The sequence below is a fragment of the Mytilus trossulus genome, chromosome 8 (assembly GCF_036588685.1).
Source record: "Mytilus trossulus isolate FHL-02 chromosome 8, PNRI_Mtr1.1.1.hap1, whole genome shotgun sequence".
NCBI classification, from domain to species: domain Eukaryota; kingdom Metazoa; phylum Mollusca; class Bivalvia; order Mytilida; family Mytilidae; genus Mytilus; species Mytilus trossulus.
The window spans coordinates 62,449,470-62,477,135 of record NC_086380.1 but is presented as its reverse complement, the minus strand read 5'-3'; the positions used below and the strand labels follow the sequence as shown (position 1 = coordinate 62,477,135).

At 30.7% G+C, this 27,666-nt stretch overlaps 1 protein-coding gene across 10 annotated transcripts in view; it reads right to left on the bottom strand.

Annotated features, from left to right (window-relative positions):
* Positions 1 to 2,249: 2,249 nt before the first annotated feature.
* LOC134681240 (triadin-like) overlaps positions 2,250 to 27,666 on the bottom strand; it is a 50,941-nt gene continuing 25,524 nt past the window's right edge. For 6 of the 10 annotated variants that reach the window (XM_063540768.1, XM_063540774.1, XM_063540770.1 and 3 more), the window contains 11 exons: positions 26,960 to 27,484; positions 26,416 to 26,472; positions 25,903 to 26,050; positions 24,909 to 25,051; positions 22,430 to 23,765; positions 20,419 to 20,598; positions 19,071 to 19,246; positions 17,614 to 17,704; positions 16,543 to 16,620; positions 15,772 to 15,798; positions 2,251 to 3,032 (listed from right to left, as the gene is read on the bottom strand). In XM_063540768.1, the coding sequence (XP_063396838.1) occupies positions 2,995 to 3,032; positions 15,772 to 15,798; positions 16,543 to 16,620; positions 17,614 to 17,704; positions 19,071 to 19,246; positions 20,419 to 20,598; positions 22,430 to 23,765; positions 24,909 to 25,051; positions 25,903 to 26,050; positions 26,416 to 26,472; positions 26,960 to 27,484 (2,799 nt within the window). In that variant the 3' untranslated portion in view covers positions 2,251 to 2,994. Of the gene's footprint in view, positions 3,033 to 14,056; positions 14,161 to 15,771; positions 15,799 to 16,542; positions 16,621 to 17,613; positions 17,705 to 19,070; positions 19,247 to 20,418; positions 20,599 to 22,429; positions 23,766 to 24,908; positions 25,052 to 25,902; positions 26,051 to 26,415; positions 26,473 to 26,959; positions 27,485 to 27,666 lie in introns of those variants that run through there. The other 4 variants (XM_063540767.1, XM_063540764.1, XM_063540765.1 and 1 more) reach the window with 3 other exon arrangements.

The following is a 27,666-nucleotide window of genomic DNA, read 5'->3' as shown; positions in this document are numbered from 1 at the left end:
ATAAACAATAACTCTATATAAATCACGATCATTGAAACTTTACAATGAAAATTGTAATAATAATTATCTCTATGGTGTATTTTGGCAAGTTTTAAATGCTAGGAGCTACTTGATTCTTCTAAATACTAAAAGGTCAAATATTTGGAGGCAATGGTCACCTCATTAAAACTATAGAGAATGAATGTTACTTATAATCTGAGAAATAAACTTTAGATGATGAACACCATATAAAACAAGTCAAAGTGCCCTACTTTTTGTGGGATGATGCTAGACTTCAAAGACAAGTTTTACTCAAGAGTGTCTGAGTGTACACCACCTTCATTTTATACTTAAGTCCAGTAAGAATAAAATGATTGTTAGAGTGACCAATTTTTTTGTAGGAGGCTATCATAATTTCACTTGCTGTATCCTTACACTAACTATGATTATAGGACACTTACTTTATAAAAACTTATCCTAGAACTAGATATTAGAAAAGAGACATACAAACTGAATTATAGCCACTGAACCTTAAATAATTGTCTTGTGACCTTCATCTTATTGCATACGATCAAATCAATATATACGGTTCTATATGTACCAGTATCTGATAACTGGGCAGGACTTTGCTAAATGAATCTGCATATTCGTACATTTATACTAAGGTGAGATAATTTCCTATTTTTATTTGTCATGGATACTACAATGAATAAAATGTTGTCATACAAACAAATATTTTTTAATAAATAACAAGTTATATGAAAAATAAAATAATATCAGCTTATATTACATTGTATCATACAGAGTAAAAATTATTCAGTTATGGGGGAAATCACTTCATTAATATAATTTTATATCAAATAGGTACTTGTAATTAAAGAAACAAAAATATCCGTTTTTTTAAACTTTGCAGATAAGAAAGTCATGACAGGCTCATATCAACCTTTATCCTCAAACACAGTTAGTAGATGCAAGTTTGAGTCCAGCATATTGACCATCTTCCATCCTATAACTTCTCTGGGAAATTTACCTGGATTTGCAGATTCTTGGAATTAAAGGGTCATAATCATAATTCTTCTGTGCTGATACAAATAAAGTATCACAACTACACTTAAGACATTAAATGCTGGTTTTGTAATAAGAAAGAAACTAAACAAAATCAGAATGTCACAATGAGAAGAAATCAATTGTAATGAATTTTATAGAGGCAAATTATTTGACAATAAAACTTTCTTTCTAAAAAAAAACCAGCATTGTTCCTCATGTAACATTTGAGTGTTACTAAAGTGACATTAAAAAGGAAGATAATTTACAATATGCATTAGAAATTTGACAAGGGAATCAAAAATGACCACGAAGAATCAAAAAAAATTTTTATGCTTTTTATCTATAATTGATAACGAAAATATATCATCAGGAATTAAAAACATAAATATGCAAGCACTACTCTTTACTTAAGGAATGTTTGTACCTATACACAGACAAATACACATATATAATATCCAAGATAGGCAACATTACGTTACAGCCATACATAAATCTAGTCATGGTCAATTACGAACCACTACAAAATATTCCACAATACTTCTTCTACCTCCTACCTCAAGATTTAATATCATAAGATCACCATAAGTGAATCCACTAAAAGAAGATAAAAAAAGTGATTTTTTAGCAACTTATAGTTTGAGAGGAATAATGGTAGAAAATGTATAATTATGGACTCCATATCATACTGACTTTGCAGTTTCATATCTTGGGTATTATATATGTAGCTAATGAAAAAAAAAAACTAAAACAATAACAAACAAAATGTATAAACATCAATTTTCAAGTTAAGATTTTATATGGAATGGTTTGTTCAATTCTTAGCCCTGAACCAAGAACATTATGATTTGGAATGAAAATGTGTATAGAATTGCAACAGCACTATTTGTGCATAAAAAAATATAAATTTTTATCATTTATATACAGAACTTTTATCATACACCCTGTAATAATGGGAAAAGCCCCTGGAACGTTAATTTCATAAAAGTACTAATCTAAACATAACAAGTCTCAATCAGCTATTAAATAGTGGTCATTATTAATAAGTAAAGACAAATAACTTCATTCAGACCTAACTGAACTATTACAAAGCATTTGGCTTTCTTTTATTTTCAAAAAGCTTTGATAAGACAGATTTAATCATTGGATATATATTAGTTAAAAACATATACAATTAATTGGCATGTGTTAAAAAGCACTAATTGAACTCAAAAAAACATTTTTCATCCATACTTTGCAAAAACAGTATTTAACATTATTTGAAGAAGACAAAATGTATGTTACCTAGCAATATTTCAGTAAGCGTTGTTTTTTTTAGAATAATATTTCAAAATATAAATATCAGATATATGCCCATTGAAATATAATATCACAAATTTTGTTTTTTATCACAGAAACATAGCAATATTGTTGGTTAAGAGATGAATGTTTTTATCAATATATATAGATTTCTGAATTTTTGTTTTTACAATTTTACTGAAAGTAGAAGTTTAAATTTGATACTCAGTTGATATTTTAGAAAAAAAATCTAAACACAGTTATAAAATATTTGACTGTATTTATGAATACATGAACACTTTTTCCCATTAAATATATTCATAAAATATGTGACCTGCACAATATCATACAGGGAAAATTTAAATGATGTGAAAGTGGTATTTTTAAACCATCTATTTGTCAAACACATAAAAAACAAGAATTTATTTTGTTTGACCTTAAACAAAGTGAGATACCTTTTCGGAAAACAAATAAAAAATAACAAAAAAGTAAATAAACAATATAAAACATAGCTAATTTCTAGACATCACATGTCCATCATGATACATGTATTGTTGATAAATGTTTGATAGTTTATATAGATATGTGTTGCCCTGATCAATGACATCTAAATGTATGATATTTTATAGATACATGTGGCCCTTATCAAGGAAATGTTAAACGTTGCTTTGCAGGAACTAATGAATTAAATTATCACTTGGTTGTCGTTCTTGATGCTAAAAGTCCAGAATCTGAAATGAGAAAAAAATATGCATGAAAATAATCTGATTTTTTTTTTATTGTTTTAAATTTCTGCAAAGTTCATAAAAAAAATCATCTTAAGAACAATTTAATGGTTGTTTTCTAAAAAAAAAATCATGGTTTTCAATCATATCTGTTTAGCTTTAATCATGTTTTTTAAAGTAAAATATTGTTTAGTTAGAACTTTACTTGAACCTTATGTTATTTGTAACATCAATTCAGACCAACAACTCATCAGTTCAAAGTTCACCCACTAGAAATTAAAGAATGCCATTAACAAGTAATTGCAATTATTTCAACTTTTCCAGGATTTGATTTATTGGTCAAAATGAAATTTTCTAGTTTGAATATGAAAACCCTACTAGATGATATAAGATCCTGATAAAAACCCTACTAGATGATATAAGATCCTGATAAAAACCCTACTAGACGATATAAGATCCTGATAAAACCCCTACTAGACGATATAAGATCCTGATAAAACCCCTACTAGACGATATAAGATCCTGATAAAAACCCTACTAGATTATATAAGATCCTGATAAAACCCCTACTAGATGATATAAGATCCTGATAAAACCCCTACTAGATGATATAAGATCCTGATAAAAACCCTACTAGACGATATAAGATCCTGATAAAACCCCTACTAGACGATATAAGATCCTGATAAAACCCCTACTAGACGATATAAGATCCTGATAAAAACCCTACTAGATTATATAAGATCCTGATAAAACCCCTACTAGATGATATAAGATCCTGATAAAACCCCTACTAGATGATATAAGATCCTGATAAAAACCCTACTAGATGATATAAGATCCTGATAAAAACCCTACTAGATGATATAAGATCCTGATAAAAACCCTACTAGATGATATAAGATCCTGATAAAAACCCTACTAGATGATATAAGATCCTGATAAAAACCCTACTAGATGATATAAGATCCTGATAAAAACCCTACTAGACGATATAAGATCCTGATAAAAACCCTACTAGACGATATAAGATCCTGATAAAACCCCTACTAGATGATATAAGATCCTGATAAAACCCCTACTAGATGATATAAGATCCTGATAAAAACCCTACTAGATGATATAAGATCCTGATAAAAACCCTACTAGATGATATAAGATCCTGATAAAAACCCTACTAGATGATATAAGATCCTGATAAAAACCCTACTAGATGATATAAGATCCTGATAAAAACCCTACTAGACGATATAAGATCCTGATAAAAACCCTACTAGACGATATAAGATCCTGATAAAAACCCTACTAGATGATATAAGATCCTGATAAAAACCCTACTAGATGATATAAGATCCTGATAAAAACCCTACTAGATGATATGTGATCCTACTATTTCTTATCATTTCAATGAATTATTAATTGTTATTTGCTTCACAGTGGCAAATATTTCAGTCATATTCAGGAAAAGAACAAATAAACAATAAATAAAATAGGTAGGTAGACCCTTCCAGATTGAAGTTCAGAGAAATTTCAAGAAGTTGGATATCCAATATAGGTTATGAGACACCATTCAAATGACACACCAATCTGACAGACATCTAGCTGATAGCATACAGTCTAATCAAAAGACATGTGTCCATACAGTTTGTCAATGAGTAAATAATGTTCTGTGGGTGTGGGAATGTCTTTTCTACATTTGAAAATGCCTGTACCAAGTCAGGAATATGACAGTTCTTGTCCATTCGTTTTTGATGCGTTTTGTTATTTGATTTTGCTTTGTGATTACGGACTTTCCTAATTGATTTTTCTCTGAGTTCAGTATTTTTGTGATTTTACTTTTTGCTGCATTGAAGACCTGCTAGTGACCTTCTGCTGTTGTCTGCCCTATGGTCAGGTTGTTGTCTGTTTGATACATTCCCCATTTCCATTTTCAATTTTATTAACCAACATCAAATGTTTTAATTAAATAAATCGAGAATGTGTCCATGGGACACTGATGATGCCCCTGTGCAAACATAACATTATAAAGGGGCATAACTCTAGAACAGTAAAAGTGGTGCAACTCAAATTCAAACTTCGAACTCCTTCAAATAAAAATATAAAGAGATTTCATGTTAGTCACTTACCAGGCTGCTGGGATGGGGCAAATGAAAATGCTGCAGGTTATACTTGATGTTTAGCACTGCATGAAACATTCAAATTTGTATTTTTATTGGTGGATTTACACATTTATGTGACTTTTCAGACAAGGGCTGCGGATTCAACTTAAAAGATATTTATATCATTTTGTATTCTAAACAACAACAAAAGAATTTAAAATTTACTCTTAACTCAATTTTAAGTTCAGCATTTTAATAATATTTTTTTTTAATTTAAAATACAAAATCCAGATGCAAATAGACAGGATGATTATTTGCACATTAGATTACGTTGACAATACAAATTTTCAATAAAGACTTTGATATTAAATACAAAAGCAAAATAACACAGCACTTAAAATACTTGAAATTATAAAAAACTTGATTTAAAATTAATCAATACATTTTGTTGACTCAGATAAGATATAATTGCAAAAACATTTCATTACATGGATTATCAATTGATAATAGAATTCAATAAACATAACATGAAGGACATAGAAAAACAAATATGACCTTCAAAGATGAAGGAAAACAAAACACCTTGATAAATAATTATGACATTTCTGAGATTATGTAACTGATGCTGAAGGTCAAAACTATTGAATATCAATTTTTCATTAAATCCCGCAGCTTGGCTATAAAATATAGAATAAAACAACCTTGCATAATTAATTTTGTTTCTCATTTTCTTAATCAAGTTCCTATATTTCATTTATGATAATAATTAATTGAAAACATTTTTCTTGGTGAAATGTAAAGCTGTGGTCTTATTCCATTTCATGGAGTTTTACTTCACCTCACATTTTAGCCATTTAGAGTGTATTTCAAAACATTTTTTTTATGTCAGAACTAGATGCATCAATAGAAGAGAAACTTTTAAATATTTAACATGCATGCTTTATCATGTATATGTAATCAATACTTTTAATAAACTTAAGAATTATTTCGTTCTCTCATAGATGCATTCATTTCAATATTTAACATACATTCAAACAAAACGGGGAGCATTAAATAATTAATGGGGGTAAGTCATGCACATTCTAGACAATAATAAATTGAAATTATATAAATATGTATGCATTGAAAGGTGAGTCAACCAGTAAGAAAGTAAGGGGAGGGAGGGTGAGAAAAAGACAATGGGAATGCTACTATGTTATCTTTAAATAAATTGGGTGTAGAATAAAACATCAATGTTGAAAATGCATAAATATTGACTTTTAAGTGTACATTGTGTCCTAGAAGGAAATAAAAAGTAGGACTCATTCAATGAAAATGTTCTTTGTGATTGAAATGGTAAAATCCATAATATCTGTGAACCCTCAATAGTAGGCTCATTTAGTTATGAAAACTGAGCCCAATTTCCAACCCTATCCAACTCTCCATTTATTTTTGTGGCTGTTGCAATTCCTACCCAAATTGGCATTAAATTGATTATTCCCTATTCATTTTCATTGTATTAATAAACTGAATCAACAATTCTGACAGTTACTAAAATCAAGATTTAAATATCTAATTTGCTTACATAAACACATTTGCCTTCTTGCAACCTTATATTGACCACTGTAACTCTCACTGTCACCATGAAACAACCAAACATACAAATATGTTTTATCAAAGTTAACATTAAGGAATATATCACTTAAAAAAAAACAGGAAATCTGAGTAATGATATCATCTATTTTCTGGAAAGGGTAAATTCATCCTTTATGAACAAAAATTGGAATATTAATAAACCATATTTAATTTAACCAGAAACCTAAAACTTGTTTAACTATCTCCCTTTGGGATAACACAATTAATAACCTTTCCATCATAAGTGACACAATTTTCCAACTGAGACATTTTTACAGCTACATGCTCTTACATCATTGTCATAGAACTTCTTGTGTAATACAAAAGATCATGCAATGTTCCATGGCTTACTTTATTGTTTATGACTACTTTGATGTAATAAGAAGCCATCTAATACATTCAGATGTCTATAATAACTATAATTTCACACAAACGGAGCTGTAATTTCAGCTTTCTTTTGTTTTATTATTGTTAAGAAGACAATCTTACTATTTCCAAATTAATTTCTGATATCATTTATTTCGTTTAATGTGTTATCATGTCAACTTCTGAATCTTCATATTTTCAGCTCTATTTTTTTATCACGAAATTAACAGAAATCATGCAGGAACTGTGTGATGAAAATCATCAAACTGACAAACAAGAAATAATCTAACTCTTTCTAGGATAGGTGTCAAAAATTCAGCTGTAATTTAATACATTCAACTCTTTATATGCTTCATTCATTTGTCTTAATGCACCACAGGGCATGCTTAAAATGAATTTCCTTAACAAAATAATTTACAAAGTACACAATATGTCATTAAAAGTCACTGTTTTTTATTTTTTTACGAGTTTGCTTATTAATTTATTTTTTTACGAGTTTGTTTATTAACTTTTTTTTTTACGAGTTTGTTTATTAACTTATTTGCATGATCATTCTTCCTCAACAAGCCTTTAATTAATTTGTTAGATTTTCTTTTTCTATAACAACACATTTAACTGCCTATCCCTATTGATAATTATACTAAAATGACTGAATATCCAAACAAACCAAAATGTAAAACTTTAATGTAACAGCTAACTCATTTTTATGAATTAATATTAAAAATGTTTCCTAGTTCCATAAATAAAATGAAAAGGACAATGACTCAGGAAAAGTTAATAATTTTAATACTGGGTGCAGTGAGCTGTTATTTTTTTTTTTTAAATATGAAACATATCTTATTAACAATCCCCTGTTACATCAACCCTCAGTTGCCCAGGGGAGCAACTAAGGGGGCCCCAATTGTTACAGTCTCATTTGTCAGGGGAAAAGCAAATGAGAAAAAAAAAACTCCCATTATAAATTATTAACATCAACCTTTAAAAATATTATCTGTCCTTGTACAAATGTACATGTACCTGCAAACAGTGAGCTGTTATTTAACAACCAATGTTTCAAACTTTTCAATAAGTCACAGTCCACACAAATAAATAAAAGTCAGCCTACGTCATGGCAAAATTTATAATCAATTCTTAAAATATTTCTTTCTTTCAACTCAGATAAAAGTCAATAAACAATTTCAATGATTCTACTTATTTGTAGACCGAAATATATTGCTAATGATTAGTTTGCTGTTTACATTTTCTATCAATCTACTTTATATTTAATTGTAACCCCCCCCATTCCCCCCCCTCTCTAAAAAAAAATATCGGTTAAATTTTAAGAGCAATCAGTCCGAAAAAAAGTCAATTAAAAAGTTTGAAGGCAAATAGCTAGCAACAAAGTCAAATTATCATTCAGTAATGTTAAAAAAACTATTAGCAGAGCCTGACGTTTAGAGATTGTCTTTGGTTATTGTTGGTCATATTCACTTTTGCACCACAGGGCATGCTGAAAATGAATTTCCTTAACAAAAATACTTTATAAATTACAAAATATGTCATAAAAAGTCACTATTTCTTTTAAAAAAGTTTACAAGTTTGTTTTAGTATGTTAGATTTTCTTTTTCTATGACAACACAAATAACTGCCTATCCCCCATTGACAATCATGATATTTATACTAAAAGAAGCAAATAATTCCAAACAAACAAAAACATAGAATGTTCTTGTACACATCTTTTTAGTCATGATTTTTATGAATTAATATTGAAAGTGTTTGATAGTTTCATAAATAAAATGAGAAAGATACTTTTTCAGGAAATGTCAATTATTTTTTACAACTCATATGGTGCACTGTAGACATTAAACTATTCAATAAAGCACAGCTAGTAGACACAAATAAAAAAAAAATTGCCTAGGTTTAAAAAAAAAATTCTACAAAATGTCCTTTTTATATTTCAGACGCCAATACCTCAAGATTTCTTTGTTACCAAGTTGAATGAATTAATTTCTATGTAGATTTTATAATGGTGAATATCATTTTGCAACATAAAAATATTGTTAAAGCTTGTATTCCAAAGGCAATAAATCCTGAAAGAAGTCAATTAACAGTTTCAGACATTAGGACTAATAATGCTTAAAATATGTGTAAAAAAATGCCATTCAAGGGCATTATGACTTTTACAAGGGGCCATCTTAAGATTTTGGTGAAAATGGAAAGTTAAAGGTTGATTTTGATAGTCTGATCAATTTAGACCTACAAAAATTCTTCAATAATTTTGATCAAAGTGTAATCTTACTGGATAGTTTAATATAACAACGCAATTGCAGAGATCAGGAACTTACTTCTGAATTGTACAAATACATTAATGTTAACACAAGAGTGCACATGCTGAAATGTCTCACCTTTTTACTATCAATTTATTTTTATAATGTCTTAAATATAAAGCTTATAACAACTATCAATTAAGCTTATCATGATCAGAGAAAATGAGGTCAAGGTCATATAAAACCAAACTGGAAATACATGGACACCTTACAATTACTCCATCTGTACCAAATATGATATGAGTTTTGTCAAAAGTTTAACATTATCTAGGAGCAGCTCACTTGGAAATAAGAAATCTAATAAATTATTTTCTGAAAAGGGTCAATTCATCCTTCATGAAAAAAAAATGGAATATTAATAAAACATATTTAATTAACCAGAAACCTAAAACTTGTTTAATTATCTCCCTTTGGGATAACACAATTAATAACCTTTACATCATAAGTGACACAATTTTCCAACTGAGACATTTTTACAGCTACAAGCTCTTATATCATTGTCAAAGAACTTCTTGTGTAATACAAAAGATCATGCAATATTCCATGGCTTACTTTTTTGTTTATGACTACTTTGATGTAATAAGAAGCCGCCTAATACATTCAGATGTCTATAACAACTATAATTTCACACAAAAACAGAGCAGTAATTTCAGCTTTCTTTTTTTTTATTACTGTTAAGAAGACAATCTTACTATTTCCAAATTAATTTCTGATATCATTTATTTCGTTTAATGTGTTATCATGTCAAATTCTGAATCTTCATATTTTCAGCTCTAACTTCTCATCACGAATCACAGAAATCATGCGGGAACTATGTGGTCAAAATCATCAAACTGACAGACCTCAAATAATCTAACTCTTTCTATGATTGTGTAAAAAAAATCAGCTGTACTATAATAGGCATTAAACTGTTTTATATTCTTCAATCTTTTGTTTAAATGCACCACAGGGTATGCAAATTTTAATTTCCATAACACAAATAATTTTCAAATTACACAATATGTCATAAAAAGTCACTATTTTTCTTTTTTACGAGTTTGTTTATCAATTATTTTTTTTATGAGTTTGTTTATTATATATTATTTGCATGATCATTCTTTCTCAACAAGCCTTTTATTAATTTGTTAGATTTTCTTTTTCTATAACAACACAAATAACTGCCTATCCCATTGACATTACTTAAATAACCAAACAAACAAAAATATAAAACTTTCAAGTAAACAACTAAATCTTTTTCTTGAATGAATATTGAAAATGTTAAATAGTTCTATAAATAAAATGAAAATGACAATATTTCAGGAAATATCAATTATTTTTTTGAAATTGGGTGCAGTGCACTTTTATATATCAGATATTTTAAAATATTCAATAATTAACAGAAGACACAAATAAACCAAAATCATCCTACGCTAAAAAATTATAACAATTTCTACAAAATTTTCTTTCTATGATCAAGGAGCAATAACTCAGATAAAAAGTCTGTTTACAATTCCAATGATTTTACTTCTATGTAGATCTTATCTTGCTAATGAGTAGTTCGCTGTTTACATTACTTAAGAAATAATTGATGCCAGCTATACTTTATTGTAGTTTTAACATGGGTAGGCATTATATTCGTGATTATTTTTGCCAGAGCGATAGCGAGGGCTAAAATAACACGAATATAATGCCTACCCATGTTAAAACTACAATAAAGTATAGCTGGCATTAATTATTTCGATTCTGATTAGGACAATTACGGTAATATCTATGTTCGCTGTGTATAAAGTGTACGGTATTAGTGTAGGCTCTTCCATTAACCTTCCTGTCGATTTTTATCCAACTAGTTCATACCAGTTTAATTTGGCAAAGTTGTATAAATTTCTAAAATTCAAAATTGAAACAGATATTACTAAATTAATTTATTAACTAAAACAATATTTGTGTCACAATATAACAGAAAAGTTATATTTCAACAGTCTTTTCCTTTGAAGTCAATTTCTGACACGCACATTTTCAAGTCAGTCGTCAATGGCGGTGGACGCACAAGGAGAATCGGGTAGGTCTTTATTTACTAAATTAATCGTAAATATTCCGCCGGTTAATATTGTAGCATTGGTAAATATGTTCATATATGATATATGATTTCTTGATAAAGTTGTGCTGACATTGGAGACTTGGCAGGAGGGGCCCTTTGACAGAAATCCATTTATACTTGCGGTGGCTACACCTTTTAAAGTTGATCAAAGGGCACGCCTTTGTGCATCTGACGATTTCAAATGCTGTATTTATACATGAGATTAAAATTAATACTGGGTGACAATCTTGTTGCGTTTGTAAAATGGATTGGAAACCTTGGTGGTATATTGGTAATTACGCCTATTTGTTTTTATAGGAGAATGGGGTTCGATTCCCTGCTAAGGTCAATCCATTTTATCAGAAATATGAAACAATTTTGTCATTTCAGTACAACAGTAATAGTAACCTATTCTTTATTTTATATTTTATAGTCGGAACATATGTTTCAATGAAATTAATATACAATGACATGCCTTTTTAACAGGAGAGATGAAACGTGTTTTTAGGGGGAGGGGTTTTGAAGTTAGAACAGCCAACATGGGTCTAGGTCAACTATTTTCAATTACGAATTGTAACACATTGTTGTCATTGTTAAAGTATTAGTAACAAAATGTGTATCATTTTAGTGTTTGAAAGTGTTTTAATTTAAGGAAATACATTAAATGCATACCATTTTGACGAAATTCATTTTTCTGCCGTTGTCAATATACGCATGTGCAAACTAATTTTATTGGATAATAAAGTATGGTTTCTTTACAAAGCTAAAGAAGCACGTCATATTAGAATCTCTATTAATTCACATATAGATTTTAAGAAAATAGCAAGGGGTAAAAATGTTTGCTACAACTCACTATCCCAGGACTTATTGGTAGCAGGATTTTACTAGCCCTATTGGAAGAACTAGCATATGGCCATCAAAACTGACCTGCAAGTCAGCATTAAACTTACAAAACTCAGAGTTAGCTACATAAAACAATGAGTGATGGACTTTTCCTATTATAATTTACCTTTGAATTCTGTTTTTTTGTTACGCTTTTTCATACAATTTAAAGGCAAAAAATTCTAAAATATCACACATAAAAATGCAAATTTGTGAGCAAAAATGCAATGATATGAAACCAAACCTTGTAAAATGTATGAGGAGATTGAAGGGTATACAAGATACAATAACAACCTAAAAACTAAAACAATAAAACATTTCTGAAATTATTGTTTTCTTTTTTTCATTTGCAGAGATGCTTTAATTTGCATGTGATTTAATATATTTAATAAAAGTAGATTTTTTGAAATTATTCATTGGCCACCTTGGACTTGTTTTTGAATTGTGCACGGTAACTAATTAAATTAAGACAGCCTGGTGAAAAGACTAAGTTACAGTGCAGATAGGATAGTACTGCACAGGGCTGCAGGAAATTATAAATGGTTGGATTTGACAGAGTCTGAAATGAGGATGTGCAGTGACCTTCACATAAATAAAATACATTAAAAAAATTTCTTTAAAACAAAAATACATTTATCATCTTGATAACTATTCTAAATGGTTAATACACCAATCTCAATTCTGCTGTTATTTAAAAAATAACTTTCTATGATAAACCATCACAACAAGAATAGCTTGACATCACAAATCAAAAGTGAATGTTGAAGTCTCTTAACCTGAAATTGGTGTATAAAAAGAGCAGAATAAAAAGAAACTTTTCTATCTAAAGCATTTACTTTGTTAGGAACCATTTTGTATATTAAAAGATTAAGAAAATTCATTATAAGATACTATGACTAACAATTATGAAAGGAAATACATTATACATAAGAAAGCTTACATCTGAAATGTTCAGTACCATGCAAAAAAGGGGGGATAAGCAAGAGTTTCTCTTACATGAATCAGGAGCTGAGCCTGAGGTTCTAAAATGTCTTAAGGGGGCATTATTCAATGAATTAATGACACGTGAAGTACAGAGAAAAATTTGTTTGAACTATTTTTTGGCTTACAACAAGATATTTTCCAATCAAAAAGAGTACAGTTCATATACCAATTACACCCTCCCTGAATCCACCTCTTCAAACATTTCTTAGACAACAAGTGAGGACAGATTAAATCAACAACATTTGCATATAAGACATAAGATGGGTAAGACTTTATCGCATTTTCCTAAAGATGCCTGGTTCTCCAAATCTATACAAAATTTAAAGAAACATAACTTTAACAATATTTCAATTATGAAAGGTGAACACAGCTCCTGAAATTCCACACAAACACCAAAGTGCAATAACACATGTGTCAAACCAATGTTCAAACAAATGAAAGTAATAACAAGGTTTTTACACAGCATTTAAGTACCATTGAAAACTATAAATTTGATTCATGTTGATTATAACTAAAACATCTAACCATTTTACTGTAAACCACTGCTGTTCTTTTTTGGGGTGAGAAACCACTTCATTATACATTTTAACAATAAATCTAAGAAATGCAAGTACCATTTTTATTCTGAATTCTAAAAATACAAGCGGAGGCCAAATTTTACATCCAAAAAGTGATAACTCTGCATTGTTTGAAATCAGGAGTAAAGGATTGATAATGAAAATAATGCAAGGATTATATTGAAAGCAATCACTCAGGAGAAAAACACATGTGTTGTAATACCTATTGCAGATTTCATTCTTTTCCAGGTGCTACATGATCAACTGCTTCTAAATAAAATTAAACATATAATAATACACTTTGTGTTCAAAGGGAAGTAACTGACAAAGATTTTTACATACTTCTTCAGTTGTTCAGTTTTTAGCATGTCACATATCTCTTACCTTGAGAAATGTGCAACAATAACTAATAACAGCATCATAGTTCAACCACTGCCTGATCAATATTTTATCATTTTATATTTCTTGTGAACAGTATGAATTTTATTTTTTTGCCAATGCATTTACTGATAAATTACCCCAAAAGTTGCCACCTAAATGAATTAAAATCAAGTATCAAAATCAACCAAGATCTGTTGTTCAGGTATGTATAAATTCCTATTCATGCTTCACATAAATACTTGTTTCAAACATTTCTATTGTAAATACATCCTCTTCCAAAATCAGCCATTTTTCATTAACTATTACATGATTATTAGAGAATTTTATTTGAACTTTAAGATGTCAGAGAACATATATCTACCAAAGCACAACTATTGGTCAAAGGGTATACTTTATATTAGACAAGAAAATATAATTATGATATATATACTCTTTTATAATGTTGACATTACACAACTTTTTAGATAGTTTCCAAACTTTGTCAATTAATTTATAAAGTCTTGATAGTTTATATACTTGTGCAATCCAGTCCTGCATTATGAGCAAACTGGTAGTGTTAGTTGTTAAACATAGTGAGATACCATATAAAGACACTCATACCAATGTGATGAAGAACGTGGATTCAATAATCTAAGTGCTACGATATCGACAAATTTAAGACAAAAATAAACAAGTCTAAGATTTATATAACCCAAACCATCAAACAATGTGCATTCTATCCCATAAAACCTTAAAATAGTGTATGGCTTATTGACCAGACTTATAAACATCATTTATCCAACAAAGGCTTCACATTTTACATATCAGACAATCTTAGATTAGAAAAGTAGACCCATTTCCACAAATCTTAACTTTCAAAGCATAAAATATGACTAATTCATCCAACTTTCTTGTAAACTTAAGTTAAGCTGCAAGCATAGATAATTATATGGCTTGTTATTTCACAACACACATGTGATATCAGTGACCCACATGATATATGGCGGTTTGGTAATTTCAGTAAAGGGTTACTGTTTAGACCTCAAACCAGGAGGGATTTATAATATATATTTTAGAGATAAAAATGAAACCATTGTTTTGTGTATTTTTAGTATATCTTTGATAGGAATGTCATAAATGTGTTAGCACTTGAAGCATGTCTATTTGTGAGATATAGGTCTAAAAAATAATTGAAAAAATATTTGATTTTGTTTCAAGGCATGTAATCCTTGGAACAAAGATAACACACTTAATATGGCATGACTATTTTGAACCATAGGTCATAAAGTGCATTTGGTATAAAATCCTTCAACTGCATGTCCTACATATGCAACCCTGGGGAAAACAGGTGGGAAAAAATTGTATCTGACATGAACCACAAAAAGCATTCAGCAGGTAATGTTGAACCGTAGGTGACATGACAAGTCTGCAGGATGTCTAGCAGGGTTCCACAAAGGTGAGTAAATAAGTACCAAATGATCCTTCCACAAATGTGTAAAACACCAAGCATGTCAAACTTACCGTCATCATAACAAGAATCACCTATACCTAAAACATGGGGGCAATTATATATATAAATAACAAACACATCTTATTTAGTAGACTTGTAACATGTCAACATCATGTGTTAATACACACATTATTTCTTTAGTAAACTTAAAATATTTGCTTTCCATAAGCTATTTTGTTATAAATAAGGTTATTAGTTTTATTGTTAGAACTGTTTAAAAATTTTCATGTAAGGCCTTTCATAACTCACTATATGGTATGTGTTTTTCTCAGTGATGACATCCACTACATTTGAACTTTGATGGATAGTTGTATCATTAGCAATCATACCACATCTTCTAGTTCTATATGAACAAAATAATGTTATTTCTTTTCTTTTGTGTTGTATTCAGCTAATAATTTCAAAAGATTTTTTTTAATCAGAAATTATATTTATAAACAAGATTGTGTTCATAGCAAATGAACACCCCACTCCCACTATAATTTTCTATGTTTAGTGGACCTTGAAATTGGGGTTTAGGCCCTAACTTGACATTCAAATTAAAAATATTATATCATAGGGAACATGTGTACTAAGTTTCAAGATGATTGGACTTCAAACTTCATCAAAAACTACTCAACCGAAAACTTTAATCTGAACCTGAACAGAAGGACCAATGAATGGACACAAAAAAGGGGCATAAAAAAACTTGTGGTCAACATTAGATTAAATTCTGAACACATTTACCCATGCTGTTATTTTACTCAGAATGGACTTTTTTGCATTACAGTTATTTTACTTACTTCTTAATCTCTGTCTTTTTTCATCTGCTGCTTTCTTCCATTCTGGTTCTGTACTCTTCTTTGTCTCATGAGCTGAAACTAAAAGATCAGAATAAACATCAACAGAAACCTCCTTTTTCATGTTTAATGTGTTGTTGTGTTTTTTATGATTTACAAAATTCTGCATGAAGTAGATATTCTCTCAATATGATATCTGATTAAACATGTGTTTAACTGTTAATTCATACATGAACTTTTTTAACACTTTTGATTGTACTAAAATTTCAGAAAACAAGAATGTGCCTATAGATGCCCCACTCACACTATCATTTTCTATTGGCAGTGGACCCTAAAATTGGGGTAAAAACTCTAATTTGACATTAAAATTAGAAAGATCATATCATAGGAAACATGTGTACTAAGTTTCAAGTTGATTGGACTTCAACTTCATCAAAAATTACCTTGACCAAAATTTAACCTGAAGCAGGACAGACAAAACAGATGAACAAACAAACTGACACAGACTGGAAAACATAATGCCCCTCTACTATCGTAGGTAGGGCAGATGACACATTCAAAATGGATTTTCAGGTCAACAGTGTGAGTGTTTTATATATCATTGATGAAATCACATATCTCTATTGCCATGGAGAAAATATAAATTGTTTTGACCTATGAAATTTATCAATGACCTTAGGAATGTCAAATGTAATGTTGCAATATTGTTTGATGATGCTGGATTAGCCACTAGTAAAATAAGCACATTTTTCAACTGTTTTGAAAACTGTTGCTAGCTAAACATATATTAAATGCTACTGCTTGTTTCTGTTTAATATATATTCAGCAGATCATTAAATGACATATAATTATAATGATTTAATTTGTTCTGTTTTCTTTTAAAAATCCTGGTAACAGAAACATTCTATGGTTTAAATTTACAGCACATACCAATCTAAAATGAGTATAAATTTCTATTTCAAATGTTTATTTATAAAAGAAAATTTAATTGAAAATAGCAAATTGTCTCCCTTTGACCAGCTGTTCACACAAAAGTTATTTTGTCTCCCGAAAGCCATCATACATATACTATACCTTTTGCAGGAGTTTGTCTCATTTTCATCTGTCCTAATTCTACTTTCCAGGGAGGTAACTCTTTGTCACCTGCTGGCTCAGCTTTCATTGGCTAAAATTTTAAAGAATATTCATTAATTTTACGGAAAGTTTTTTTTACAAAAAGTAGAACTGTTCCACTGAATAATCTTTTAATGCAGTAATTTTATAGCTAAAAATACAAAATTACTCTGCAATTTTATTTAGTTCTTCATTCTTTGTATCATTCTCTTCTTAGGTCAGTTTCAAATAAATATGGAAAAATCTTTGAAAGTTTCAGACAAAGAAAATAAATGTTTTTTGTATAAAAAAGACTTTCTTTTGAACCCAAACCTATTATATATTCTAACTGCAATAACACAGATGTTTTTACTTATTTGCCCCGCAACCCAACAAATTGTAAATTAATGTGCCTTCTTCTAAAACATAGTGGAATGTTGTCTCATCATGCTCATTGGCAGTCATATCCCAGCTCCTTATTTTATGGCATTTTTTTTCCGTTAAGTTAAGTTTGTTTAGCCTTAGAGAGAGCTTTCTACATGTGTGTTGCTGTTGATCATATTTATTTTTTGTTTATTGTTGTTTATTACATAAATAAGGACTGTCATTTTCTTGTTTGATTTGTTTTACATTTCTCATTTCAGAGCTTTTTATAGCTTGTAAGTGGTATGAGTTTTGCTCAATCATAAGGTGGACCCCAACACTTTCACTAAAATTACTTTGCCTCGTTTAATTTTCATAAAATTTTAACTAAGTATTTACTTTGACCTTTTAACAAAAATATAAAAAATTCAAAAAATTTTAACCATTTTATCAGAAAAATTACACTCAAGTCTGGTTATATATAGCAGTTTGACAAACAATAATTTTGATCTTTGTATAGCTAAATATTCCCTATACAACACAAAATAATTAAAAACATTTAGCTGAATTTACAGAGTTATCTCCCTATAAGATCTAGATGACCTATAGTTGCTAAGTTTACACCATTTGGTCACTGGTGGATATTTGTCTCACTGACAATCTCACATCTTCTTCTTCTTATACTGATATGATTAGTGTAATAAATGTATGATTTCAGCTCTCTAATTAGATATAGGAAGATGTGGTATGAGTGCTAATGAGACAACTCTCCATCCAAGTCACAATTTACAAAAGTAAACCATTATAGGTCAAGGTATGGTCTTCAACACAGAGCAAAGGCTCACACCAAAGCATGGTGAAAAACATTGTACAACTATTTGAGAGTGCAGTTATCCATGCATAACGTTAAGTAACAAACTAGCCAAGTAGTTGTTTGTCATTCTTGTTCCAAACAAAGGTCATGATGTGATTTCAGGGTCAGTTTTCCATCAAACTCAACTTTATTGTAATTTTTTAACACACTCAAGTAAAACAGTTTAAAATTGTTCCTCTTATTCATATAACATAAAGCTTACAGTTGGTGCACCATCGCCATCTTTTTGTCGTCTACGTTTTTCTGCCAGTTCTCTCTTCCATTGTGGGACCTCCGATGAATCTTTAGTAGGAGTAACAAATGCCAGATTGGGTGTTGAGGGAGACTTTCCTTTGGTATCTGTTGTCTTCAGCCAACTAGGTACATACTGGTCTCTTCCTAAAGTTCAAAATACTTTTAAATAACTTTGAAAAATAAGCGAGTTTGTAATTGGAATAAAATTGGAATAAAATATGATAATCTTTATCATGTATATACCGTTATCAATTAGTAATAATTTATAATAGACTAGAGAAATATTTTCAAAAAAGATATCAGTTTCTTTAAGCTAAGAAAGATAACTCAATTTTACAGATGATAAATGTCAGTGCAATAATTATCAGTAACCAATCATGATTATTTAGGACACTCGCTAAGGATTTTTGAAGGCAAATCCAGGGACAAGTAATTTTTGGCCTTGATGAGTCCAACAGCAAGGAGAAGATATTTTTTGCAATATGATAAGTCTCCATGGCCTAACAAAGCAATGAAATGACATTAAATTCAGATTATTTTCAAACTTTTGCTATAAAATGATGATATTTGTGTTTAACTGTGTTGAGTTGTTTATACAAAATATTTCAATCTTGATGCATCTGTGGACTCAACAGTTTTGAAAATGACGAGTCCAGATAGATTTTGATTAGTCCAGGACTCATGGACTTGCCTTAGTGAGAACCCTGTCAGTCTAGTAACCATAATCATATGTATATTTTTTTCCCATTCAATAAATTCATCATAGATACCAGATTGAAAGGAAAACTATAGAAGAAGGTAGCTTTCCTGCCTAAATATTCTTTTTAAACCATTCACATGATTCAGGTTGTAATTCAGATTAGGCTATCAAACATCACCAGGCGCTGTTAATTATGTGTATTGGTATATACTATATTTTTATGCTTTTGTAATTCAGATTAGTATATATTCATACCCGTAGCCAGGGGGGTTCAGATGACCCCCCCCCCCCCTCCCCTTGAAAACAAATAAGCTCTTTTAAAGTCAATTTTCTGTTCGAAATATGACTGTGAATTATAAAGTCGGGTTCGTGAGTCCAACTAACCCCCCTATGGAAATGCCTGGCTACAGGCCTGGTATTTATATGTATATATATTTCCCCTCTTACACAATATTTGTTGACAATGCCCATGGAAAAAGATGTTGAATTCTCTCAGAAAATGTTTGTGTTAAAATGTTCATAGCAAATATTACAAAACCTTAGCACGCGAACCTAAAAAATCCAGGTATCATATGTTTGTTGAATATGTTACTCTCTTTCATATTTATCTAATTACCTGTGGTCTTTTTAGTTTTTATTTCATCATCATCATGTTCTGAGCTTGCTGATGTCAGTCTTGTCCGTGATGGCGTGTGATGACCATTAATACCATTCTCTGGTTTGGTCTCCTGTAGAGGTATGGAAGATTTCCTTTGAGTATTTTCTGATAAATCAAAACTATCGACATTCTTATTTTCTGAAACACATGAAAACATTGTTATATATAGTGAGATGTCAGTTGCTCTGTTCACAAAAAAATATTAGTATATATATAACTATGAAAATGTTTACCACTGTACACTAATATTTTTACTACAGATTTTGACAACATTAAATTCAATAATCACCGACTAAACATGCTGAAAAGACATCAATAGGGCTCTTCACGGTTAGTTCGGCCATATTGGATAGGCGGCAGATTTTCATAATGAAGGTAAAAATGGTGTGAAAAATACAAGAACACATCATTTAAACAGAGTCTTGCTTAGAAACAGGCATCACGGGCATAGGATTTCCCATACTTTCATACTATAGTTATTTCCACCTCTTTCCAAAAAATCAGCCCCCTATCCAATATGGCCGAACTAACCGTGGAGCCCGATTGTCCATATGAACATCTGGTGCAGTAAAATGTTAAACCGTTTGTGTTATTAAAAGTTAACAGGAAACACCAAACACATTGAACAACCACCATCACCATGATCTCCAGACTGCTTCAAAAATGTTAAGGCAGAACCACACAGTACAACAATGCCTGGACACATGTACAGTAAAACAGACCACACCAATCATTAACACCAGACTCCTTGGACAAAAGTACAGTAAAACTGATCACACCAAACACTAACACCAGACTCCTTGGACAAAAGTCCAGTAAAACAGACCACACCAAACATTAACACCAGACTCCTTGGACAAAAGTACAGTAAAACAGACCACACCAAACATTAACACCAGACTCCTTGGACACATGTACAGTAAAACAGATCACACCAATCATTAACACCAGACTCCTTGGACAAAAGTACAGTAAAACAGATCACACCAATCATTAACACCAGACTCCTTGGACAAAATAAAGACCAAAAAACGAAACATCGCATGAAAAGAGGAACAGCATGAACAGTAAACACAAAGTAATCCAGTTAAAAACCTCTGAATATCCACAATGAACGCTCAGTCATGTCAGTTATACATGTTATAGAACATATAATAAGTGTTAATTTTGGTGGCCTCCATATTTTTGGCCTTTTGTTCTTAAATTTTTCTGTGGCAGTTAATTTTGCAGATTTTAAAAAATTTGAAACAATTCTAGGTTAAACTGCACGGCTAATGGCAGTTTAAAATCTGTTTAAATATGTAAATAATGATCAGTGATGTCATAAACATGATTAATAATGACAAACAAAGAACAGGCTGCCCTAAAAGACAAAAGTCAAAAGGAACATATCAATGGTGAACTATAACAGACATTCAATATTAGTTAGTCATGGTACTTCAAAAATATTTTAAGAGCTGCCATCACCGATTACCAGTCATCCAGTAAGAACCATTGGTTTAAGAGCTTCAATGCGATGGTCAACCAGGAAAATTCTGATAGGAAATGATAGACATGATAGAGGCTTTGGAAAATGGTATCAATCTGGAAGATACTAGAACTATGAATGTGCTACTTGGATGTTGCTACACAAAAATGGAAAGTTAACAATGAGAAAATGAATTCAAATTTTCTTATCAAAACATTTGGTTCTCATCTTATTCAAGTTATAAGCACAGGTCACAATAGATCTGTTAATATGAAGCAAACTTGTCATAATCCATTCCTTTATGTAAAATCAGAGAGTTTATTTGACCAATATTACTGTCATTTGTTCTGTCAGGAAGTACTGATTATCCCACAATACAATGTAAAAGGTCTAATAACGTAAGTGTGTGACATTTATGGTTGGTTTATAAGCTTTATTGAGTTCATATGTTTTGGTCACTTGTTCCAAATTCTTGGCGAAGTTATTCTATTATAATAATACCTTTAGAATCATGCCTTTTCCTTGTATCGGATGTTAACCAGCTGGGTTTGTCTGAATCTTTATCCCCAGAGGAATCAATGGATCCTCCTCTAGTAGGTTTTAGTTTGGTGTCCTGTAGCCATGATGGCTTTTCATGATCACTTCTGACACTTTCTGATCTTTGAACACTTGATTCCTTTTTAGAGGGAGTATTGCGTAGAGAAGGAACATCAAACCGATGCTTTGAATGAGAATCTTTATTGGTGGAATCATCCATGTCTTGTTGTAACGACCTAGCTGATTTTAATTTGGGTTTTTCAAATATACCAGTTGGAGGTTTTTCTGATTCCACAGTGTCTGTTTCAGATTTAACCCGAGGGGTGCGTCTTAACATGGGCACATCAAAAGTTTTTGTTTCTGGACTTTTAGGTGGCTCTCTTCTTTTAGGTAGAGGAGTACTCCTTAAAGTAGGGATCTGAAAAGTCCCCTCTTCTTTTTCCTGATTGTCAGTCTCCCTTTCTTTCTGAACACTTTTAAGCTGGGGCACATTGAATTTGTTGTCAATCTCTGTTGGCGATTTTAATTCTAATTCCATTTTTGGCACATTTTTTAATTCTGGCACATCAATTTGAGGCTTTTCTTTATAGACATTTCTCAATGTCTCTGTTGGTTTAGGAACGTTCCGTAACTGAGGCTTTTCAAAATACATTCCAATGTCTATATCATCTGTACTACTCTCTCCCATGTGATCCCCCAAAGTTAATTTCATATCTGATTCATTGCCATGAAGGTTTCGTAACGTCTTTGTGGGAGGATTGTCTACCTTTTTTAATGTAGGAGTTTGAAAAATATGTCTAGAATCGTCTGAAATTCTACTTTCAGTTTCATCGTCTTCTCCTGTTTTACCGTGAATAAAACGTAAACTTTCTGTCGGAGCATCATCAACTTTTCGTAACTTTGGGGTTTGAAAGACATGTTTTGTATCCATATCATCATTTTGTTCAAAAGCTCTACTTTTTGTTGGTGATTTTTCCACTTGTTTTAGAGCAGGCATATCAAACATTTTTGAATCATCACTTTCCTCCTGTTCTCTAACTGGTCGTGAAACTGCTTTCAATTTTGGTTTTTCAAACTGGTGTGTAGGTTCTACGGGAGATTTCATTGCTTCCTTATCGGAAGTTTTCCTAAGTTTTGGACTTGTTATATTAGAATGATTGTCTGATTCGCTAGACCCACGAGATGAGGGAATTGGAAGTTTAACACCAATGTTCCTGAAATCTTTTTTGGCTTCATCTGGTGTTAGGTCGCTGTCTGATGGAGAAGAACCTCTAGACTTTCTCTTAGGCAATCCCATTGGCTAAAATATAAAATATAAGTTATGTATCTTAAATATACATGGACATAAAACATATAAAAGCTCACTTAAAAAACACGAGGCTCTCAAGAGCCTGAATGGCTCACTTATTTTAAGCCATGGCGGCCATATTTTTAGTTGAAACAGAAAATAAAACACAAAATTTATTCTAGATACCCTAGCTAAGGATCATTCAGCTTAATTTTGGTTGTAATTGGTTCAGCAGTTTCATAGGAGAAGATGTATGAAATAGATTGCACCAGAGGGATGATGACGGACAACGATGACGACAACGGCAGACAATGACATCAGATGACGAAGGACACCAAGTGATGGCTAAAGCTCACAGTTCCTTTGGGACAGTGAGCTAAAAAAAATTAAGGCCCACTAGATTTGCTATGAGGTTTCATTCATTGTGACTAAAAATTACTCACATCTGCATCATTTGGTCTCTCATTGGGAAGCTACCATTTATTATTTATATATAATTAATTTTGGATGTAACACATCTTCTAATTGACGTTGTTTAGTTTATCAGCTCATAGACATAATTTTGTCATGTGACGTCATCAAGGTTTTTTAATAGTTTACTCCGGTTTAAAATGGAATTTAGAATCAAATTTTAAGAAATAACTGTAATATTTTATCTGTCTATTCCAAATAACATTAAATAATGTGGTGCACACTTTAAAATAACCTGCATATTCAGTGTGCAGCACATTTTTTATGTTATTTCTTCATATAAACAGAAAAATATTACAGTCATTCCTTAAATAATGATACAAATAATGATTTCTTTAAAACTATTGAGCCAAAAAATTTGTGCAAGTCATGATAGCAAGACATTGTAAGTTATGTGTATAGGTGTACTGTTTATTTGTTTAAAGAGTTTTGACTGTAATGATGCAAAAATCAAAGGCTAAAAATTGTGTACACATATATATATCAAATGTTTATACCAAAAGTAGATGTGGATTATCTTTTGTCTTTACAATAATATTGCATGGTACATACATGATATGTGGACCAATCAAAATTTCTCAAATGACGTGTGTTCCAATAAGAACTTCTAAAATGAGGTGTAGACCAGACATCCAGTCAATCTAGTAGGGATATATCAAGTTAAAATGACATAGTATTATTTACCATTCCCATGCCAGGCAAGGCCACCATTCCAGGAAGTGGTTTTTTGGCGGGAGGAGATTGTGCATCGCTATCTACTGAAGAACTGCTGTTCCGCGAGAAAACATCTTCATCTGTATGACCATTCTGCATAACAGGCTTTGGCTCTGTAAAAAAAAATCATTTATGTCCATATCAGTTAAGGAAAGGATATTGTTAGTTCATGTGTACTTTTTATTCGATTGTTGAAGAATGTAAATAAATCCCAAATTGATTATTACAATTTAAAAAAAAAGGTGCTTTCAAAATATTAAATGCAAAAGTTTAAACAGGACCTGGAGTTGTTATTGTTGTTCTGCATTCAATGGGGGTCTCATTGGGGGGTTCTGATCCCGGATCCCGCTTACTATTTTGTCAGATTCTCGTACCCCACTTACACTTTGTACCTACACAATTCTTATGTTTTTGTCATTTCCCGTGTCCCGCTAGACATCGGCCCTTTTCACGGCACAATAATTTGACTTTCACATGTCATGCTTAAAAAAATTTGGCAATCCCGCATCACACTTAGACCCCAATGAGAACTACTTCAATTAGGCCTTGTATTTACTGTGTTAGATTCCAGATGGCCACTAGCACACAGTTTTGAGAAGAATTCTTTGCTAAAAATTATAAATATTGACAACAAAAACTCTATTGTGGGAATTTTCTTCAGGGGGTTTATTTTTGCTTATTACACGTTAAAGCTTAAATAAAATTAAATGACTTAATCTAATGATTTATTTGTACTACTTTTAAAAAATAGGTAATTATTAAAAAAAAAAAATTCCTCCAACTTTTCTGAAAAAAATGTCTCTTGAATCCGTGATTTCTTAATCCCTAGCCGGCCTCCTTCAAGTAGTTACGCTGACTGACAATTTGTTTTGTGACAATCATTTATCTAAATAAAGTTTCTCGTTTATTAGGACAAAATAGTTTCAAGAACATGAAGAATAACTTAACATTGTTTAATATTTACCAGTAGAATCAGAATATCGACTGTTTTCATCAGCAGCTCCCATACTATGTACACTAGTTCTACTAGGTTTACGTCTCTTAGCTAATGATCCTTTCTTTCTCAGGACAGTCTTCTGTTTACCAATATCAACATCTAAATGAGTATTATCCTGTCAATGATAAAGATTTGTAAATAAAACGTTCTCAAAAGATAATATTTAAAATATGTCTCAGAATGGATTCTTTATTTGAATTCAAATTTGATTTCTTCACAAATAACTAGTTTGTGTTTTGAGGACTTGCTCATACTTTTGTCAATTTTGTTACTTTTGACATGGAGTTGTGTAACTTTTTTGTGTGCATGGCTTAGGGGGTTAGTTGGTTCATACTAAAATGATAGTGAAAGTTAAATTAACATTAGCCATGCATATTTATTTTTCAACCGTTAGTTTTCATCATACATTTCTAATCGATTTTCCAGAATTCAAAATTATTCCTGATTCAAATAATTCCTTGTTTATATATATGTTAGTACCTGGACAATGGCATCTAAATCAATGCTTTCTTCTCTCTGCAAACCATTCACAACTTCCTGAAAACAAAACAAAAATCCATTAACTATGCTTTTAAAAACGACATATAACATGTATAAAGGTTACAATATTAAAGTTATTTAATCAATTTAGTTCATAACTTCCTCAAAATAAAAAGACATATTACTAAGGGCCTAACAAGATTGTTCACATGATTTTTTCATCCTTTTATTTTGCATAAAGTAACAGACCATCTTTACATATTTCAAGAACTGCATCCTGCTACAAACATTTATAGTGGCATTCAAAGCTAATAAAATGATTGTTATTAAATTTTGTAGTTTATAGAGGGTGTTTTATATATTTCATGTATCCAGATTTTATCTGAAATTGCAATAATCTATCTCACATTTTTGTAAATTCTTTTAAAATTGTAAATGCACTCAATGATTTCTGAATTAACAGAAATAAAATAAAAAAATTACAGAATTACAGAATAATTTAAAAAAAAATCTTAATATTTGTAACCATAGTTACAAGATATACCTCTGTATCCTGGTCCATTATATCGACTGCGTTACCAGTTTCATCAGTAAGCATCACATCTACTTTCTCATTGTTCTGTTCAACAAAACTTGGTTCATACTTGTCACCATCATCATCATCTTCTTCTACTTCATCTGATCCCATGGAGTTTTCATCATCTATTTTTTCATCACTTATATCATTATCATTGTCATCTTGGTTATCGAAATCTATCAATTTATCTTCTTCCTTGACATCGTCACGATGAGAGTCAAACTCAAATAGTTCATCTCTCTTTTCTGTTTTGATAACTTCACTTCCGCCAAAATCAATTAGTTTGTCATTTTCTACATATTCTTCCTTTCCGTTTGACTTCCCAGTGAAAAAATCATCCGTATTAAAGACATCGGAGTCGTTTGTTTTTGACGATGTAAAATCAGTAGGGGTATCAAATTCAGACATCCTTAAAGAATCGTCCATGGAAGCTGCATTTGTGTATGGCTTGTTAGTCTTTGTTATTGCTATCAAGGTGGCATCAGAACACATCTAAAATTAGAACAAAAAATATTCATACTCGTATGATTTTATAAAAATCGGCAAACATTTGTAAATGATACATAATTTCAAGCATGAGAATATGAAGTCTGTTGCAAAAAACTTCAATATTTTATGAAATTATAGAATACCTAAAAATGTGTGACTTAATTACATGACTTATCACTAATAAA